This window comes from Apus apus, chromosome 11 (assembly GCF_020740795.1).
Source record: "Apus apus isolate bApuApu2 chromosome 11, bApuApu2.pri.cur, whole genome shotgun sequence".
Taxonomy (NCBI): domain Eukaryota; kingdom Metazoa; phylum Chordata; class Aves; order Apodiformes; family Apodidae; genus Apus; species Apus apus.
In genome coordinates this window covers 18905576-18925606 of record NC_067292.1, presented here as the reverse complement: position 1 = coordinate 18925606, position 20031 = coordinate 18905576, and the positions used below count along the sequence as shown (strand labels likewise).

General features: G+C 49.7%; 1 protein-coding gene across 2 annotated transcripts in view; it reads right to left on the bottom strand.

Moving 5' to 3' along the window:
- Positions 1–58: 58 nt before the first annotated feature.
- The window catches only part of PDPR (pyruvate dehydrogenase phosphatase regulatory subunit), a 29334-nt gene continuing 9361 nt past the window's right edge, over positions 59–20031 (bottom strand). For both annotated transcript variants that reach the window (XM_051629217.1, XM_051629216.1), the window contains exons 9-18: positions 17520–17712; positions 15904–16028; positions 14235–14390; positions 13389–13522; positions 12864–13012; positions 10764–10876; positions 10325–10419; positions 9620–9709; positions 8735–8917; positions 59–7331 (exon numbers count right to left, since the gene is read on the bottom strand). In XM_051629217.1, coding sequence (XP_051485177.1) covers positions 6927–7331; positions 8735–8917; positions 9620–9709; positions 10325–10419; positions 10764–10876; positions 12864–13012; positions 13389–13522; positions 14235–14390; positions 15904–16028; positions 17520–17712 — 1643 coding nt within the window. In that variant the 3' untranslated portion in view covers positions 59–6926. The remainder of the gene's footprint in view (positions 7332–8734; positions 8918–9619; positions 9710–10324; positions 10420–10763; positions 10877–12863; positions 13013–13388; positions 13523–14234; positions 14391–15903; positions 16029–17519; positions 17713–20031) is intronic.

Below are 20031 nucleotides of genomic sequence, written 5' to 3'. Positions count from 1 at the left end.
TCTCCTGGATGATCAGGGGGTTGGGATCCTGAAAGATACAAACGGCCAAACTCGGGAGTAGTTAAAACGCCTCTTTATTCATGTACAAACCTAACAACACCAAAGCCAACCCAGATATTCCATGAAATCAAGCACGATATAAATACAGCACATGTGACAACATGGCCTTGGTGGAGAGCAGCAAACTCACCCTGGCTTGTGCGTTTGGGAACAAGTGCCCACATCCCCCAGCACGGGGTCGAGCGCTCGGAGCAGCTTTGTCCCTCCTCAACCCCCTCCAAAGCCAACAGCAGCTGAGGTGAGACCATCACTCCTCTGCCAGGCAGATCAACCAGGAGGAGGGTTTTCCAGTCCCAACGTTTCTACAACCCCAGATCTCCCAAGAGATTTTAAAAAGCATCCCCCAGCTGCTAGAGATGACCTGTTGGTGTCTGCTGGCCAAGACCCTTGCGAGGGGAAAAGGAGATGGCTGCAGTGGATGGTGAACCAACCACACCTGAGGTTGCTCCTCGCCCTGTCCCACCTCAGCTACATCCATTGCACAACATTCACAAGCATAAGGCACTAGAAAAATGGTTTCCACAGGTTCAAACTTCACTTGTTCTTCAAATTTCAGCAGCAGAACACTTCAGAACTCCTCCCAGCCCTTTAAACACCTGGTCTCGGGAGACTGGTACAAGCATGAAGGGGTTTGGGGACAAGGGAAGTGGTGTACCCACCAACCAGAAGCAGTGGTGGAGAAGGGATGTACTGGTGCCCTGCACAAGAGGGTTGTCTCATGGGGTACTTGTCTGAGAAGAGGGGAGCCCTTCTCCCCCAGAGCTCAGGTGGGAGCCATCACACCTGGACACTAAGAACAGAGCAGAAAGGAACCACGTGGGCTCAGGAGCAGCAGCCAGGAGCTGATCTAGACCCAAAAAGCTTTTCCCCACCTCTTCCTGAAGACACAGGGAACACGACCACCCAGCACCCAGCTGCCTGGCAGGCTCTGGAAACAACTGCACCCCCAGCACCATGTGCTGCTCTGCCCCCAAGTGTGGCTTGGCCTGCCCGTCCCACGGAAGCACATAAGGAGCAGGGACGTGTCCTGCTGCAAGCCTGACCACGGGATGCAGGAGAAGCCTCCAGGGAGCTCAGTCTGCTTCTGGTTACATTGGAAGACTGGTGGGAGTGAAACCTGTCCCACCCCAGGAAAAGCATGGGAAATTCTTTGTAGCAGGGAAGAAATCTCCATGGTCAGAGGTGACAGGGCAGGACCAGAACGGATCATGCCCTGCTTGGGATGGCTGAGGCCCACCAAGTGTCTGCTCTGCCTCTCCCAGCCTTGGCAAACCAATAAATAGGAATGTCAACACTGTTCTCTGGTGCCTCTCTCATTACAAGGCACCACTGCTCCTCACAGAGATCCCTTCTCCTGACCAAAGCCACCCAGCACCCGGGGGCAGCTCCACGGGCTTCGTGCTGTGTCTCACAGGGCAGCCTGACACGGGGAACCCTGCAGAGCTTTGGGACAAATGGGAGCTGAGAAGCCTCAGAGCCACCTCCACAAACATCCCGGGCAGCAGCACCTCCCCTCCTGACTCCTGCCTGCAGCAGGGAAGCCTTCAAGCAGGGAATGATTTCCTTTCACGCAAGGGGACACTCCCTGAGCCCTCCACACCAGCCCAGGCTTCTCTCTTTGAAGAAAAGTGAATAAATCCATTTCTAGGGGGTGAAAAAAAACAACAACCCAAAAGGGAAGGTGTCAGCACAGACAGCTGTAGAGGCACAGGGGCTTCCAGTCCACTCAGTTTCGTCCAGCACCACTTCCATGCTCAGAGCAGCAACAGCAGCTCCCACCACCCCCACTGCTTGCTCAGAACTATCTGCCAGTGCTCCTGTCTGCTCTGTACACTCAACACAGCAGGAGAGAATCCCACCAGCAGGCACCATCAGTGCCCAAACACCTCACCAAAAGCTTTAAGGCATTTACAAAGAGTTCAAGCTGTGGGTATTTGTCCCCCTCAAATGCAAAGGTTGCTCCAGCTGAGGGCTATGAGCAGGCTACAATCATCCACGCTCAAGGAAAAGTTTAAAGTGCAAATAAAATGTTCAAATGCTTTTTGAGAGGCAGCTTGAAGTCCTCTGATGACATGAACCCCCTCCTCTCCCCAAGTCCTGTTCCCTGACTGAATGCTTTTAAAAAATAAGAATCCAACCAGGCAGGTAAGAATAAGGTTTGAAAGAGAAAAGCTGCTCGTCTCTCCAAGGCTGGGATTAAGTGGTTGAGTTGTGGGCAAAGGGTCCAACCACCATCAGGCCTCTCCTTCCACCCTGCTCAGTCCCTCTGCCACTCCCCTGCCTGGTTTGATGTCACTGTCCTTGCTCTCTGATGGGCAACATGTGCTCTGCTGCTTGAGGAAGGAGACTGGGGAGTGGTAAGAAGAGTGGGAAAATCCTGGAGCAGGAAGAGGGAGGGATAAAGGATGGCATATGTAGCAGCCACAAACCCACCTGGGAGTCTGGATGTTGGGATCTCCACCATCCAGAAGCTGAAGAGCTTAAATGAAAGCAGAGAGACAGACTTAAGAGTCAGCCTGGCCCAGATGATAAAGGACCAAGTGGAACAAAGAGAAGAACCTTGTGCATGAGAGGTCCTGCAGCAGCATGGGCTGAGCTCAGAGGTGCTGCTGGAACAGCAACGTGACTGGTGGCAGCTTGAATGCAGCAGGAGAAAGGAGGTGTCCAAGTTCTGGAGGTCTCACACAGTTTCCCCTCCTTGCCACAAGAAGAACAAGAAACTGCCCATCAAGGCACATCCAATCTGGATACTGGAGCCAGCAGAAGAAAACAAGAGAGAGGAAACAAGAAGAAACTAAGCCTGGCAAAGACAGATGTGAAAAATTCACCCTCCTGAAGCAGAAAACATCCCTCCTAACAGCATTAATTTTATCCTCAGATCATTAAATATGAACAACAAAGTCCTTCTTCTCCAACACCACTTTTATCCAAGCCTGTCAGCACCCACTCAAGGACAAAACATGATCATTCAGAAAGGATGCAGCAGGGCTCAGACAACATCATGCCTCTGGAAAAAAACATTTCCTGGCAGAGGTTGCCCAGGGCAGGTGTTGCCCCTTGCTCAGGTCCCCCCCCACTACTCCACAGGTGATACCTGGGCAAGAAAACCCTTCCCAGGGTAGAGGAACAATGTTCATTTAGGTAGTTTCACCACTGCCACATCAAAAACCCACTCAGCTGCTGCCTTCTGGGGGGAGACAACACAACCCTGTGTGCCAAGTGCACACCCCCTGCAGTGGCACTTCCCCCCCAAGGACCAAACTTCCCTTAGTTTATCCTAAAATGGGAGACTGTAGCCAAAAAGGTCCATTATTTCCTCATGCCAAGCTCCAGTCAGCTTCCCTTCAAGGGTTTCTCTCAGCCTGCAGGGATAAAATCCACAGGATCCTGGAGAGCAAGACTGGGAGCACTGGGAACAGCCCTGCAGCTGCTGGGCAAGAGGGGCACAGGGCAGAGCTTCTGTTTTAGTGTTTCCCACCCTAGGTTCATAGCCCCACCAAGCAGAATGAGGACAAACTGCCTTTCTCAGCAGGAAAGGCAGTTTTAAGGGTGAGAATCATTCACAGTCCACATTAATTTACCACCTTGGAGGGTAAATCTGTGTCACCACAGCTTCCAAGATCCAGTTTCTCATTTTCTCCTCTGAAGGCAGAAACTCTTCCACTGATTTTGTTGTTTGTTTGGGGTTTTTTTTAGGTGCTCTAATTTCAGATAAAGGGATTAAAGTCTTACTTCACCATTTCATACCTCTAGAAGAAAATATGACACCAGAAGGACCTTGGTTTCAGCACCTACCATTACTTTAAAAGATGTTACCCAACTGGGAATAGCCACCGAGGGGCAAGTTGAAAGCAAACTGGTTCTTTAACATTGTTAGGCTAAAAATAGCTGCCAAAAATTAAATGGGCTCAGCTTGGACAGCAGCTGGAGACTGCAGGCTGGGATATAAAACAAGGATCAGAACTCATAGCAGGGAAAGCCAGAGGAGGTGTTAATGAGCTGCAAGACTGACAGTTATCAAGCCTCAATCAGCAAACAGAATGTTACAGAAAGTGCTGCTGGATCTGTTAGAATGATGGACAATTATTTTCTCTCCTCTGGGTGCTGAAAAGTCAATAGATTTAGACAGAAAATGAAGCTAAGCAGACATTATGTCAAAAGTATGAAACACAATTTTGCTGTCAGAGGGGAGAGACACTTGTCTGAGGAACTAAGAGGTACCTATAAAGGAGGGAAAAGAAACAATAATGACAAGGAGAAATAAAACTTGAATGCAACTGAAATGGTTCTTCAGGGATGAGTGGTTGGCAGGGGACAGGATGCTGCCTTCTTCCCAGTTTGGTCTTAACTAGTTTTAACTCTGCAGAGAACAAACTGAATGACTGGAGGTAAAAATCTCTCTTCAGGAGCTGCAGGAAGCACCTCAGCTCACCTCAGCTGTACACTTTGCTTCCTCCTGCAGACCTGTCATGCCCCACCAGTGATGACAAATGGTCAATAAACTCTCATCAGAAGGGCTGCTCTGGGACACATCCTAAGTATCACATATATAACTCTTTCTTTGGTTAAACAGCTGCTTCCCTGGATAAGGAAGGCACAGCAACATTCCATTAAACCAGTGGAGGGACCAAGACCCTCCTTGACATGCACATCCAGCACAGGAACAGCAGGATCACAGCATCCCTCTGTGCAGGGAAGACATGCAAAAAGTGATTGGATTTTAAACTGCTATTAGAGGCCTTAGGAACCTTCCATTTAAGCAATTTTTTTGAACACACCAGGCAACATTTCCATTCAGAGAGCAAATGATGGGGGAAATCTGGAAGAAATGACAACCAAGCAAAATCGCCCCCCGCAGGAGCCAGGCAGGGCACCCAAAAAGCTGCCCTGCTGTGGTCACTCCCATTTCAGAGCCCAGGGAATTGTTGCCCATTGACTCAAAAATCAGTCTGAAACCCTTGAGGAGCTCACATCCTGCAAAGGAACTCACCATTCCCAGAGGAAGGCACACTCCAAGAACTGACAACTCTGCTCAGCCTACCCCACCACATGCTCAAATCCTTAATTCTCTTACACCCTTTCCCAACTCTCCACTCCATGGTTTCACCTGGGATGGGGGAGCTTGCTCTGACACCCTGTTTTAAGGTGTAAAGGCTTTGGACTTTCACCTTTCCTGCCTTAGGGCCCCTCTGACTCCTTCTGCATCCTGAGAACACCTGGATCATGAACTGGCAGAGCAGACTCAACCAAAGGTCTGACCCAAAACAACAGAAAGCAAACTGAAAATGAGACCCAGGCAAAGTTCTCAGCTCACATTTACACTACTGATGCTCACCATTCCAAAAAGTGCCCCCAAAAAGGCTTCTAGATCAAAGAGCAGGTGTTCATGGTGGCTGAGAGGGCAAACATCAGTGCAAGGTTGTGTCTGAACCTCAGACAGACGCTGGAGCAGAAAGACCATGAGGTGAATGCAGGTGGCGGAGGCAGAGAAGATGTTTTTCAAGTAAATAAAGACAATCTTTGCTGCTGATGGTGCTCACAATGGGAAGAAGAAGATGCAAATGTGTGCAATCCAATTCAGCAACACAACACCCTCTTCTTCACCACGTGGCTTCATGTTAAGAGGTGAGGAGGGGTGAGTCCCAGCTGCACCGCCTGGCACTTCAGGATGAGGAGCATGAAGGAAAGCAATTTATAACCCCACTGTCACACCTCTTCACTCCCTCTGTTCCACCCCTTCAGCTGAGGCACCAGCAAGAGAGAGAAGTAAGAAGTGCAACAGATGTGAGGAGCAAAATGGAAGATGACTTCTCCAGCAAGGCAGGAGCTGAGATGCTCTCTCCCCACCAGAAGAAGACCCGGTGTTTCCTGCAATACTGGCAGCACCACGGCTGAGACCAATGCTGGGGCTTTGCCTCTCCTTTCAAAACCACCCTGGGCAGCTAAAAACACAAGATGTTGTGTTTTTGTGACCTCCTGCTGCTCAAGTCCCCCGAATCAACATGAGTTCCACATGAATCTTGCCAGAGCAGCTTGACCAAACCACATCAACAAAGGGAAGTGAAAGCAAATCCCCAGGAGACCGTGCACGATGCAGTTAACATGAAACTCTAACATCTGTCCCTGTTAAAAACCAGTATTTTTTTGCTAATCAACCCCAAATCCCATGCCTTTCCAGAAGTGAAACACACACGTTGATCTTCAGCTGTATTTCTAGCAGGCCATTTAGTGTCAGTGGCCATTTAGTGTCAGTGAACCCAGGCAAAGAAAACCCAAACCCGACGATGCCAAACTTACCAGCTCCACCGTCACCTCAATGGTCTGATGATTAAATCTACTTGACTCCCCTGTGAGGGGAGGAAAAAAAACCCAACAAACCACTGGGTGGCCAAAGTTGGGCTGTAGCCAAGCCTGTCCCTTGGCTGCTGCTCATGGGATGCTCTGTCTGGTGCCAGTGAGGTAGCTGATCGTTCTATTGCTGTGCGGTTCGTGGAGAGCAGGGTGAGGTCCATCCCAACCCTTCCCATCACCACCATTCTTGGTGGGGTTCATTCCTGCACAGGCTTCCCATGGACTTCTGGATGCATGCTGGGCACTGTGCTTTGTCCACTGGGGCAGGGGGGAAGCCTGGCAAGCAAAGGGTTGGAGGAGGGAGACAAGAGAGGATGGAGAAAGCTTTGAAAAATGAAGGGTTTAAAACGTACAAAAAAAAAAACAACGCAACACGCCGGGAAAAAAGTTCAGAAGTTGCAAGACAAGAAAGGAAAAGAAAGAAATCTCTGGGGTGAGGAGAAAAGACTGGAAGATGGTGGCAGAAGATCCCAGCTTGGGAAAAGGAAGGGGGGGTGGGTCAGGTGTGGTCAGCACTACTCCCTCTGGTAGCCACTCAGTTCCACCTCGTCCTTGCGGCGCCGCTGCGTGAAGAGGGAGCTGAAGGGGTAGAGCTTGGCCTTGGCCTGGAAGCGCTGCCCGGCGATCTCGATCTCGTACTCCCCCTGGTTGATGAAGTCAGTTGTCACCACCAGCTTCTCCCCTGTCTTCTCATCAAAGTGGTGCACGAAGCCCAGGCAGACGTGGCGCTCCAGGGTGTAGCTGTAGGCGCTGCTGGTGGTCTTGCCCACGTAGCGGCCGTTGCGGAAGATGGGCTCCCCCCACCAGGGCCAGAGGTCCAGGTCTGTGTCGTGGTCCTCAAGGATGAACATGGTGAAGCGTTTGTACACCCCGTTCTGCTTCTGCTCCAGCAGGGCTTCCTGGCCAACAAACTGCATTCCCTGTGGAGACAAAGGAAGCAGCAGCTGCTGGAGGGGACAGGAGCTGCAGCAGGAGCTGCTGGAGGGGACAGGAGCTGCAGCAGCTGCTGGAGGGGACAGGAGCTGCTGGAGGGGACAGGAACTGCAGCAGCTGCTGCTGGAGGGGACAGGAGCTGCTGCTGGAGGGGACAGGAGCTGCAGCAGCTGCTGCTGGAGGGGACAGGAGCTGCTGGAGGGGACAGGAGCTGCAGCAGCTGCTGGAGGGGACAGGAGCTGCTGGAGGGGACAGGAGCTGCAGCAGCTGCTGTTGGAGGGGACAGGAGCTGCTGGAGGGGACAGGAGCTGCTGCTGGAGGGGACAGGAGCTGCAGCAGCTGCTGCTGGAGGGGACAGGAGCTGCTGGAGGGGACAGGAGCTGCAGCAGCAGCTGCTGGAGGGGACAGGAGCTGCTGGAGGGGACAGGAGCTGCAGCAGCAGCTGCTGGAGGGGACAGGAGCTGCTGGAGGGGACAGGAGCTGCAGCAGCTGCTGAGTTGTAGCAGACAAGCTTGGTGGCACCAGGTGAATTTGTGCTTGGGACTCATGTCCTACCAAGACAGGCTGCGAGGAGCCCAGTTCAGGGAGAAGTTTGGTGTTTCAGTTGTTACCTGGTATTAAAGGGCAGAAACTGACCCGTGACATGAGCCTCTAAAACAAAAATTCATTCCAATTTTCACCAAGGTAAAAATTATGTCACCACTCTAGTTTTTTTGCCACTTTTCTTGCTCTGTGTTTTATAAACCAGAGGGAAAGTGTCACAACATCTGAGATGTGTAGCCCTAATCACTGCATTCTCTTCCCTGAATTGCTTGTTTATTTTGGCTCATGCAAAAATATGACAAAGTGGAAAACAAGCAAGTGACAGAGGTGGCACCACAAGGAGGGCAGAACTTTCTGCCATCCCCTGTTACACTGATAAAACTCCCATATTTTAGAGAGAGGAACTGTTCTTGGCCCCTCTCCTCATGCTTCATTAAATGCTACCCAGTGGAAGGGCTGCCTTTTGCTTCCTCAGATTGGGAAAAGAAGTGGAAGAAACATGAACTCTGAGCACCCTCCACCACACCGAGCACTGCACACACCAGCTGCTGCACAGATCGCTGGAATTACTGCTCAGGAAGGAAGATGGAGTGGATGTGGTGTTTCAGGAGATGGTTTAGTGGTTAGGGGTTTTGAAGTGGACGGTTGGACTTGATGATCTTGAAGGTGTTTTCCAACCTTGATGATTCTGTGGTGAGTACTTTTGATACTTCCAGCACCTTTCTGAAGTACATGAACAGAGCTCACAGCTCGGCAGCGCACAGCTCCACCACAACAAGCCACCCACTTGGATGGTAGGCTTTCCAAGCTGTTCTCCCACCCACCCCGAGGGCAGCAGAGGGTGTACCTTGTCCAGCTTGACCTGGAACTCACGACCACACTCCATGGGAGTGGTAAAGGCATCCAGGTCCTGGCCCCAGAAGGCAAAGAACTTCTCGATGCGCAGGCTGCGCAGCGCGTAGTACCCGGCGTTCCGGATCCCGTACTTCTGGCCCATGTTCATCACCTCGTTGTAGACATGAAGGGCATACTGCAAGGGGAGGGTGAAACACAGAGCTGGAGACAGCTCCTGGAGAGCCTGGCAGCACCTGACACGACCAAGGATGTTTCCCACTGCTCAGCACAAGAGGTCTGCCCGGGCTGGAAGGCCGTTCCAAGCAGGGAAACTCCCTCTAGTGCCCACAGGCGGCTTTCCCATAGAACCATGGAATGGGGAAGGTTGGAAGGGACCTTACAGATCATCAGGATCCAACCTCCCACCAGACCAGGCTGCACAAAGCCCCATCCAACCTGCCCTTCAACACTGCCAGGGATGGGGCAGCCACAGCTTCCCTGGGCAACCTGGGCCAGGCTCTCACCACCCTCACACCAAAGAATTTCCTCCTCATGTCTCACCTCAATCTCCCTCTTCCAGTTTTAATCCCTTCCCCCTTGTCATCTCCCTCCCTGCCCTTGTCCCAAGTCCCTCCCCAGCTTTCCTGGAGCCCCTCCAGGCACTGGAAGGTGCTCTAGGGTCTCCCTGGAGCCTTCTCTTCTCCAGGCTGAACACCCCAACTCTCCCAGCCTGGTTCCAGAGCAGAGCTGCCCTTGGATCATCTCCGTGGCCTCCTCTGGACTCTCTCAGCCATGGTACAGACCAGACATTTCACCACCCTAAGTCAACTTGGGAAGTGTTTCTGATTATGCATGAGAGCAACTGCCTTAATTAGCTCAGGCACCAGTGTCCTCTTACCTCTATGGGGATATAAAGCACGAACCCAGGCTCCCCTGTGTGGGTGATACTCATCACACGGATGCCGTTGGCATAGCCCACGCTCATCTCCTGCAGAATCAGAGGGGGTGAGATGATCCAAACTGGAACACAGCACAGAGATCCAGAAGGAGCACGGGGGGAAACACAAACCACCCCCCTCCCTTGCTGCAGTTCCCCACCACCACTCACTGGTGAAGAATTTCCATTAAAAAATTCAAACCCCGATACCACATGATCCAGACTTTCTTAATCACTTGGTGACACCTTAGCAAGAAGCCTCAGAACTAGGTCAGGACACAGGCTTGTGTTCCAGCTGCCAGGCAGAAGTTGAACAGCAGCTATCTGCCATGACAGGGGACAACAGCTCCTGGGTCACCCATCCCAGCTGCCCCTCTGGCTGACAGCTTCATCATTGTTCCTATGAAATATGCCAGGAGACCAAGTGGCACCAAGCCTACAGGAGGTGGAATATTGAAGACAAATGCACATCCACCTGTATATTTAGCAAGCAGAACCCAAGGAGAAGTAGTCAAAGTGAGCACATCACCAGCCCAGCAACTGCAGGAAATCTAGATGTAAATCTGAAGTCCCCTCTAACTAACCAAACCAGAAGTCTTCTCCTCCTTCCAACACATGCTTCTGAGAAGCTCGCAGGGTGGGGAGGGAGGAAGCCCAGTCACTCACCTTGCAGAAGAGAGAGGGAAAATGCTCTGCAGTCATCGGGGCATAGGACAGCTCCGACAGGAGATCCACAGCACGGGGGCCAATCAGGTTGAGAGCTGAGGAGGGGAAGGAAGAGGGTTGGGATCTGGAGAGGTGCTGCCTGCTGTCCAACCTGCACAGAGACATGCCCCAAGTTCTGAAGTCTTAAAGAGTTTATTGAACTAAGAGGTATGCTTCTAATTAAGGAGGAAAGAATTGTTCAGCTCTCTGACAGCCCACAGGACAGCTGTGTCCCAGCTCCTTGCTAGAAGGAAACCTCTGAGGTGCAGCTGTTTGGAAAGGAAAGCCAGCCACCACTTCAGCAATTAACACACCTTAAGCAATTAACCAGCATGCAGCACAAGACACCGTTTGTGATTTCAGGCTGTACAAGGAGGTCTTGCTTTCAGTGACTCCTAACCTGTGTACTTCCAGGTCACATCTTCCAAGGTCAGGTTGTTGTCGTCGGGCAAACGGCTCTTCAGCCAGGCCCAGCAATGGACTTGCTGGTCAGTAGGAGAAATCATGAAGAAGCTGGAACAGACACGTTGAAACCAAGAAAACAATGACTGGACAGCCACAAGATGGCTCAGTTCAATCTTTGTCCACAAACTGCTGGAGCCATTCAGCAGTTTTCCAAGCTAACAGGAGGCCAAAACAAGCTGGTTTGTGAAAACCACAGCTGAAGCCTCTGGATCAGTCCCAGACTGGTGTTTGGGTTGGAAGGGACCTTCAAGATCATCTAGATCCAACCCCCTGCATGGGCAGGGACACCTCCCACCAGCCCAGGTTGCTCCAAGCCCCATCCAGCCTGCCCTTCAACACTGCCAGGGATGGGGCAGCCACAGCTTCTCTGAGCAGCCTGGGCCAGGGCCTCACCACCCTCACACTCAAGAATTTCCTCCTCATGTCTCACCTAAACGTCCCTCTTCCAGTTTTAATCTGTCATGACAAGAATCCCCAGCCCTCCAGGGTTAGCAGCAGGCTGGTGACAAGTGAGTAGAAGGAGAACACAGTTCTACATGAGGTTCACAGGGGACCTCAAAAGCCACAATCCATTTTGCAGCAGGTATCTGCAGCTCTTCCCCACCAGTGACTGCCTACTCTGACAGCCAGAGGACTGCTTGGTTCACACAGCAAGTTCTTGTTGCAGCCAACATCTTGTCACACACAATGGTGCTTATTATGAACAGCTTCTAAAAACAGAACTCCACTTGATGTGTGAAAATGAGCTACTTGTGGTGTGAGTCTCTTTCACACCAACTGTGAGTTAAAGCACATGACTGACAGAGAGAAGATCTGCAGAAATGACCAAGCAAGGAGGGAAGCTCCTGGTTTCCCACAGAGAAGGACAATCCTTTGAAGCAATACATGAATTCATCCAGAAGAGGAAGAGAAAGAAAAGCTGTTTCTAACTGAAAGAGCAGCAAAGAATGCTTCCCATCGATACAATGAAAGCATGCACAGAAAATGATCTAGAGAAATAAAACCAACCCTCAACTGGGTCATGCTGATGGAGAAGCTTTTTAAAATGAGGTGGATTTGATTTATTAAACACCCAAGAGAGCCCAAACTGTTGAGTCTAAGGGTGAGATTCTGTCATCCTGTCAGTTTGCACCCAAGAGCACAAAAAAGAATCAGGAGATACTGCAGAGCTGAGCATTACAGTGCCCAGAACTGCAATGCAAGCTGAAATAATCAAAAAGTAGTATTTTCAGCATGCAATTCCAATGAGAAAACTGGCCAGGAGCCAACAAGGAACCGTTTGGTTTGCACTCAAAGTGGTTATCTAAAATAATAAACTCTAATGGGAGTCCCAAGGAGGCCACGGAGATGATCCAAGGGCTGGAGCAGCTCTGCTCTGGAACCAGGCTGGGAGAGTTGGGGTGTTCAGCCTGGAGAAGAGAAGGCTCCAGGGAGACCTTAGAGCACCTGCCAGTGCCTGAAGGGGCTCCAGGAAAGCTGGGGAGGGCCTTGGGACAAGGGCAGGGAGGGAGAGGACAAGGGGGAAGGGATTAAAACTGGAAGAGGGAGATTGAGGTTGGACATGAGGAGGAAATTCTTTGGTGTGAGGGTGGGGAGACCCTGGCCCAGGTTGCCCAGGGAAGCTGTGGCTGCCCCATCCCTGGCAGTGTTGAAGGGCAGGTTGGATGGGGCTTGGAGCAACCTGGGCTGCTGGGAGGTGTCCCTGCCCAAGCAGGGGGGGTGGAATTAGATGATCTTTAAGGTCTCATCCAACCCAAACCAGTCTGGGATTCTATTTTATGATTCTATGAAACAACTTGTCTTTCACTTGAAAATTAAACACCTGAAGGCCTGATATTTTGTAGAAATCTATGTTCATATAGACATATTTTCCCCAATACTGGCAAATTCAGGAGCTTCCACTCGTTTGCGTTCCTGAATTAACTAAGAGGAGAATTGTGACTTTTCTCTTCACAGAGGGGAAAAAAGTTGCTGATCCCTGTTCAGAGGCTCTGGCACCCAAAGGGTGATGGAGGGAGGCTGCCCAGACACCCACCTGCGTTTGCTCAGTCGTGCAATGCTGCAGTCATTCTCATACCCTCCTTTCTCATTAAGCATTCCTGTGTGCACAACATGCCCCACTGGCACATCCAGGTCATTGGAGAAGAGGTACTGGAGGCTCTCCAGGGCCTGGTCTCCTGTGGACTATGGGAATGGAAAAGGGAGAGAAAGTCAATGAGCTACCTGAGCAACACAATCCACTGGGGCTGCTTAAGATCATTATCCGTGTCCTGGCCCAAATTCCTGCAGTTCCTAATGATGGTGTCTCTGATGTCTCCAGTGTGCTAGGACTCAGAGGTGACATAGTGCCAGAGGTCAAATTCTATTTATAGACTCAGCTGGTATTTCTAGAAACAGGGGCCTCGAGAGAAAATAATAAGCCATTTGTGCTAAATATGGTGGTACAAGCTGGATTTGGGGATCCAGCCTGACTACCTGTCCTCAGCAGGACACACAGAGCTTTGCAAAAGCAAAGGCCACCTTCACCAGGCTGATGCTTTGTCACCTCCTAGGTACTTACACTTATTTCAAACTTGGTGAAAGATGACATGTCAATGACACAAACAGCCTCCTTGCAGCACTTGACTTCAGAACCCACAATATCAAACCAGTCTGGTTTGTAAAAGGTTTTGCTCTGATCCAAATCCAGCAGATCTAGTGTAAAGAAGAATGAAAGGGACAAAACTGGATGAACTAAGATCTTACACAGAGAAACTGGGATGCACAAGGCAGAGGAGAATTGATTCCATGATAGTCTGTCTTGCAGATAAAATGGACTGCATAAACTGAGTGAGCAGAAAGAAGTGGATGAGCCCAGGGACATGGTCATCTACTTAAGCATGCATTTGGATCTTCAGGCTAATTAATCATCTAGTTGTATACTTAAACTTGTTAAGCATCTAGTTGTATATTTAAACTTAGTCAATCCATTCACACAGGTTAAGATCTCTTTCCAGGCTATTCTGATACTCTATTAACCAAGATGAAGTGTGATTCTTTCCAGTGTGTTCTCTGATCACAATGTAATAAAAGCACAGAGCATGAAGAACAGAGCCCAAGCAGTAAGCATGAAAAAACTGAACCAGCACTCTTAAAAATCTCTATTGATTCTACTACAAGCACAAAAGATACACCTCATAAGGTAGAGACTGAGATGGTAGCTGCTGGGTATCGAGGTAAGTGATTTATGCTCCTTAAAATACTGCCTGGAAGCACACATGAAGTTGGTGTTGGGAATGAAGGTGTGGGGCCAAAAAGGAAGAGAGAAGAATTTGCAGTAGAAAGGAGAGAAAAGAAGAGAGAAAGAGGGCACAGAACAGACAGGGGAGGAGGAGAAACAAAGCAAAAAAAGGCCATGCCAGCTCACCTTTCCCAGGTGGGACAAAATACTTGACTCTCTCAAATCCATGCTTCTCCATCCACCTGGCTCCCTGTGCATCCAGGCGGTCGTACAAGGGGGAGGTTCTCAGCTGCCTGCCCGTCTGGAAGTCCCACCGAGGAACCTTCAGGTCACACATGAGAGCTGCAACAGCCACAAAACCCCATGTTTAGGCACAGTTATCATCTTGAGCTCAAATTTCCTCCCTGAGCCATGAATGGAATCCCCTCAGAACAGTTCTGCCCTTCCTTTGCTGGTTTTGGGGACAGACCCGGTTTGATGCGTTTCCAGCCGATTTCAAAATCAGAGCAGCAGTATTTGCACAGAATCCTTCTATTCATAGACACTTGTGGTCCCACCACACTACTGTCAAGGTAACACAAGCTTCATTTTTCATGAAGTCCTGCTGCCTAGCATTAATGATCCCCCATTCCTCCCTGACAGCTCACTGGATCAGACACACATCATTTTAACAACACAAATGCAGCCCACGGCTTCAAGGATCATCCTAAATAGTGGCAGTTCAGCCTCTTCTCAGCACTGAAGCTGTTCCAAATGGTTCCTTAACCTTCCCAAGTGACCCTAATAAATGTTGAGCATCCTCCCTGGTTACCAGTGGGGTGGCATAAATCCAGGATGCCTGAATCCTTCTTTATAAGCATTAAGTTTCTACGTGGGTGAGAAAGCTTAAAACTGAAAAGCTTAAAGCTGAATGTTTCTTACTGAACATTTCTATTGATCTTGCCTCACAGCTGATGATTGGGTAATTTTATTGGCATTATTTGGTGCTCCTGAAAGAGTGGGTAGAGTGAAGAACAGATTAGAATGGGAACATAAAAGCACAGAAATTGAATTCAGTGCTTGTCCTGTAAAAACTAGAATGATCCTGTAGCTACCAGAATCGAGGTTTGTATTGGAAAGCAACTGCAGAATAATGCCAAGAGTTGAAAGTTCCTGGGAGGAAGGTCAGAGCATAAGGCTTTTATTTCCTCAGCAGGGCTAAAAGGTTTTGCCCAACTCCTCTGCTTTCACCTGAACACATATTTTGAGTTCAGATTTGGTATTCAAATATTTGTTCATGTTTTGCAACTTGTGGAGCCCTTCAGATTCCTATTTGCAACTTGAAAAGAAGCTGTCCATGGTATCTCCAGAGAGATAATCAAACAACAGGAGGAAACTAAGCATGGTTTTAGACAGGAACAGTGACATCTCCAATCTGTTCTGTGAGGTGTTTATCACAACCTGTGACAGGAAAAAGCAGAATGTGTCTGTGAAGACTTCCTGAATGATCTAAGATAACTGGATCACACACTCCCAAGTTGGAATTGATGACATTTCCACACTGTAACGATGGGCAAGGAATAACAATGCCTGAGACAGCATAGTATTCCCAGTTAAGACCTTAGCATTGATTTATTAGTCTGGAGTCCTACAGAGATGGGCACAAGTTCCCCTTTACCAGAGGCAAAGCACAGATACAGGACAGAGCACAGGACCAAAAGGAAAGTTAAGAGAAAACCCATCCTTTCCTTTCTCCTGGGAAGAGGCTGTACAGCCACAAAGGAGGTCAGGAAGAAGGAAAATGGTCCTCAGAGTGCAGCAGAGAGGGAAAATGTTGGCCATTCTGGCCAGGACTGGCTGGAGGGACCCCACTTACGCATCACTTCCATCACACGGTGGCGGAGGAACGTGCGGCTGCTCTGGAGGGAACCGAAACGCTTGAGATCCAGAGGCCAGACATTTTCTGAGGGATACCCATTCACCATCCACTCTGCCAGGTACCTGATGGAAGAAGCGTAAAGAACACTGAGATAGGTCCCAACATCTGAAGGGAAAGAGTCTAGCTTTGAAGCCAGCAGCAAGGCAGTTTGGACACGAGAAGTTCTTGCAATAGGGAGAGAGAAGGCTACCAACGTTCTAAACACCAGGTGAAGCTGGGAGGTTTCCCTTCACAAAACCCATCCACCAGATTTCCAAAACCATTTCCCATCAGGGTGAAACAGACAGGGCAGCAGGAAGTTAAGGACATCTGGTAAATGAAGCCAGAGCCTGGAGAGGCAGCCTGGCTGACCCTGGGTCGAAGTCCTCGGGTTATGCTACCCCAGGAGGTGCCGGGCAGGTCGAGGTTGGAGTTTTAGAGGCTGACAAGAGCTTTGCCATTTTTCAGTAGCTGGCGCAGGCTCAGTCACAAACCATCAGGGACAGCATTCATTTCAGCACGAGGTGCCAGCCCACTTATGCTTAGCTACACTTCTAGCAGTGGAGGAGGAAGGCATGCTCCAGAGCTAAAGGACAAAGGCAGCTCAGACCAAAGCAGAGCAGAAGGATCTGTTCACGGTCAGTAAACAGGAAAACAAAGGGGTTTGAGACTGGTCATTAAAAGTTACATTGGCAAACTAAGCTGCTTATCTTGAGGCTGTAAAAAACACAAACAGAAAATAGCCCTTTCACTTTCAGAAATCATTTTGATTCCTAGAGAACCTCACTGTCAAGGTTCTCTGTATTTTATACGACACAGAAAGAAAAAATCGTGAGTTGCTTCCCTGGTGAGTTAAATTATTAGACAACAGGCAGAAAGTGGCAGAGACAAACGCAGATACCAACACCTGCTATGAAAATGAACAGCCTCCTGAGAAGGCTGCATGGCAGAGGGATGCTGGGCTGCCAAAACCAAATAGCAATAAGAAGTGATGATGGTTATCCAAGCAACTCTGCTGCTGGGACCACACTTACATGCCTGTCAAAGTATCTGCATTAACACAGGAATTGGATTTGACTGGGAAACGATTCCACTCCCAGCTCACTGGCAGAGGACAGTCCTTAGCAGCACTGGCAGCAAGATGTGTGGTGCTTCAGCTGCTTCAAATTCACTCTGCTTTCAGGAATTAACTGCTGTGTCAACCTGAATCATCTAAGGACTTCAGCCAAATAATAAACTGCAGGGGATCACGGAGTACAGAAGATGAGGCAGTATCTGCTTTGCTCAGCTTTTATCTCCTCCTGGCAGATCACCAAATCAAACCAGTTAGCAGGCTTCTGATCACTGACGTGTGATGCCTGAGGACAGGAGGAGAGTCCAACACACTTGGAATATACTCAGGAGAACATAATCATGGCAACTTCTCCTCTCCTTCACTAAAGTTGGAAACAAAAGGAGCCTTTGTCGGAGAGTAGGTGACAAATACTGCCCAGAACTTGCTACCCAGCAGGATCACCTGAGCAGCCTCTTGGTTAAAACCTAACTTACACACACAACAGTGACAAACCACTTACTTGCCTGCTCCCCCACCATATGAGATCCCAGCAGAGTTCATGCCAGCCAGCACAAAGTAGCCCTGCACGGTGGGCGACTCCCCCATGACGCAGCGCATGTCTGGCGTGAAGGACTCGGGGCAGTTCACCAGCTGCATGATCTGCAGAGCCTCCAGATCGGGCATCCTGCGCAGGAGGGCACTCAGGAGTGGCTCTGGAATAAAAAGAATCAAAAGATAAAAAGTCACAGCCTTCAGTCTCCATGTGTTTAGATCATTTCACCTCCAAACTGGACAGAGACACGTTGTCATACGAAGAGATGGAAACGGCTTCTGCGTTCCGAGACACGTCGCTGGATCAACCGTTTCCCTGCTGGAATCAAACTGCTCTGCCCCTCTGCTCTGCTCTCATCAGACCCCAGCTGGAGAACTGGACCCAGCTCTGGAGCCCCCAACACAGGAAGGACATGGAGCTCCTGGAGAGAGTCCAGAGGAGGCCACAGAGATGTGAGGGCTGGAGCAGCTCTGCTCTGGAGCCAGGCTGGGAGAGTTGGGGTGTTCAGCCTGGAGAAGAGAAGGCTCCAGGGAGAGCTTAGAGCACCTTCCAGTGTCTGAAGGGGCTCCAGGAAAGCTGGGGAGGGACTTGGGACAAGGGCAGGGAGAGGACAAGGGGGAAGGGATGAAAACTGGAAGAGGGAGATTGAGGTTGGACACGAGGAGGAAATTCTTTGCTGTGAGGGTGGTGAGAGCCTGGCCCAGGTTGCCCAGGGAAGCTGTGGCTGCCCCATCCCTGGCAGTGTTGAAGGGCAGGTTGGATGGGGCTTGGAGCAACCTGGGCTGCTGGGAGGTGTCCCTGCCCATGCAGGGGTTGGATCTAGATGATCTTTAAGGCTCCTTCCTACCCAAACCAGTCTGGGATTCTCTGATACTCAGAACGGATCCCACAGCACACACCAAAAGCAGCCATCCAGACCCAGAGCCCAGCACTGCTTTCAACAGTGCAAAAGCATTTCCAGTTTTGTTAGGGAAAACTATTGGAACAGACACCAAATAGATACCTACTGATGAGCAAGAACAGGCAAACCTACATGAGGCTTGTCCCACACCCTCTATCAGCCTCCACTTCCCATCAACACAGAGGATTTCCTGCAAACCTCTTGTTTTCCCTAGTTACTCACCCCTAAGTTAATCTCTCTTTTAAGTCCTTGACCAGGCTTCCCCAAACTCATGAAAACATCCTACAGATGCTGACAAGGAGCTCCAAATGTTTAGGATTTGTTGTATAAGGAATCACCTCCTTTTGTTTTGAAATTCACAGGCAGTTAACTTGCTTTGATGCCTCTCAACTATCCCCTTGATCCCATTCAAGATCTCCCAGACCTCTGTTGCATTCCCTTCTGTCATCTCTTTTTTCCAGCCCACTCAGTCATTCCTTGCTTGGAAACTGTTCCAAGCTTTGATCAGCTTCTTGTTGCTCCTTCCCCAGATTTTCCCCAGTCACACAACACCCTCTGGAGATGGGGAGGCTGGAACAACAATTCCTATCTGGCAAACTAAGGATTTAGTGTTGGATCAGGACTGTGGTTTCTGCTCCTTTCCTACCAATTCCTAACTTGCCTTTTGCTTTGACTGCTGCTGAGCTGATGCCTTCACAGAACTAACACCTCCCCAAGGTCAGTTCAAAGCCCATCATTTTGTGTGGTGCAAATGAGACCATCCCCCCAAATCTCCCCCTTCCCCCACGTGCCTGTGTCACTTCACATTCATCCTCATGGAACTTCCTTGCCACTCCCATTGCCCAGTCAGGCTGGAAATGTCCTTAGGCAATTCTTTGCAGCCTGACATTGGAGAGCATTAATGAAGGGCTAAGCTATCTGCTTTGTTCTTCTTCTCCAGAAGTTACCTCTGCACAGCACTCCAGATAAACACCCTCAAGATTCAGCACTGATAACACTCCTCAGCTTTGCACACAAGCAGTAAAATAATCAGATTTCACATTTTCACTTATCTTTCTGACCTCTTCTTCCCCCTCTCAAGCATTAAAATTCCAGAGGGAGAGCCTGCAGTTACAGGCTTTTTTATTCTTACAGATAAGAAGAGGAATCTGTGTTAGATTTGTCCTCACATCCAGCCCAAAGCTGAAGCAACTACACGGGCTACTTTAAAATCAAAAGGTGTTTCAACCAAAGAGATCAAAGCAGCAATGCAAGAGCTCAAACCACAGAACTAGAAACCTAGAAAAGGATCAAACATTGGCTGAGTCAGCTCTGACTTTGCTCAGTGTGTTAGAACTGATGGAAGGGTAGTAACAATGTTGGAGCACCACATGCAGTTGCTTCCAAACCTTGGGCAGTTTGTGGGTGCCACCAAGCAGTGCTTTTTCATTCCTGCAGTACCTAAAAACCCAAAAAGGAGGTAGGTGCAGAGCTCAAGCAACTCATTAGTGAAGCTGGTATCTCCAAGCAAGTCTGCAGGCATCTGTAGATCTAAAAACCTTCAGTGTATGGCAGCACAAAACCACCCCACCTTGGCTC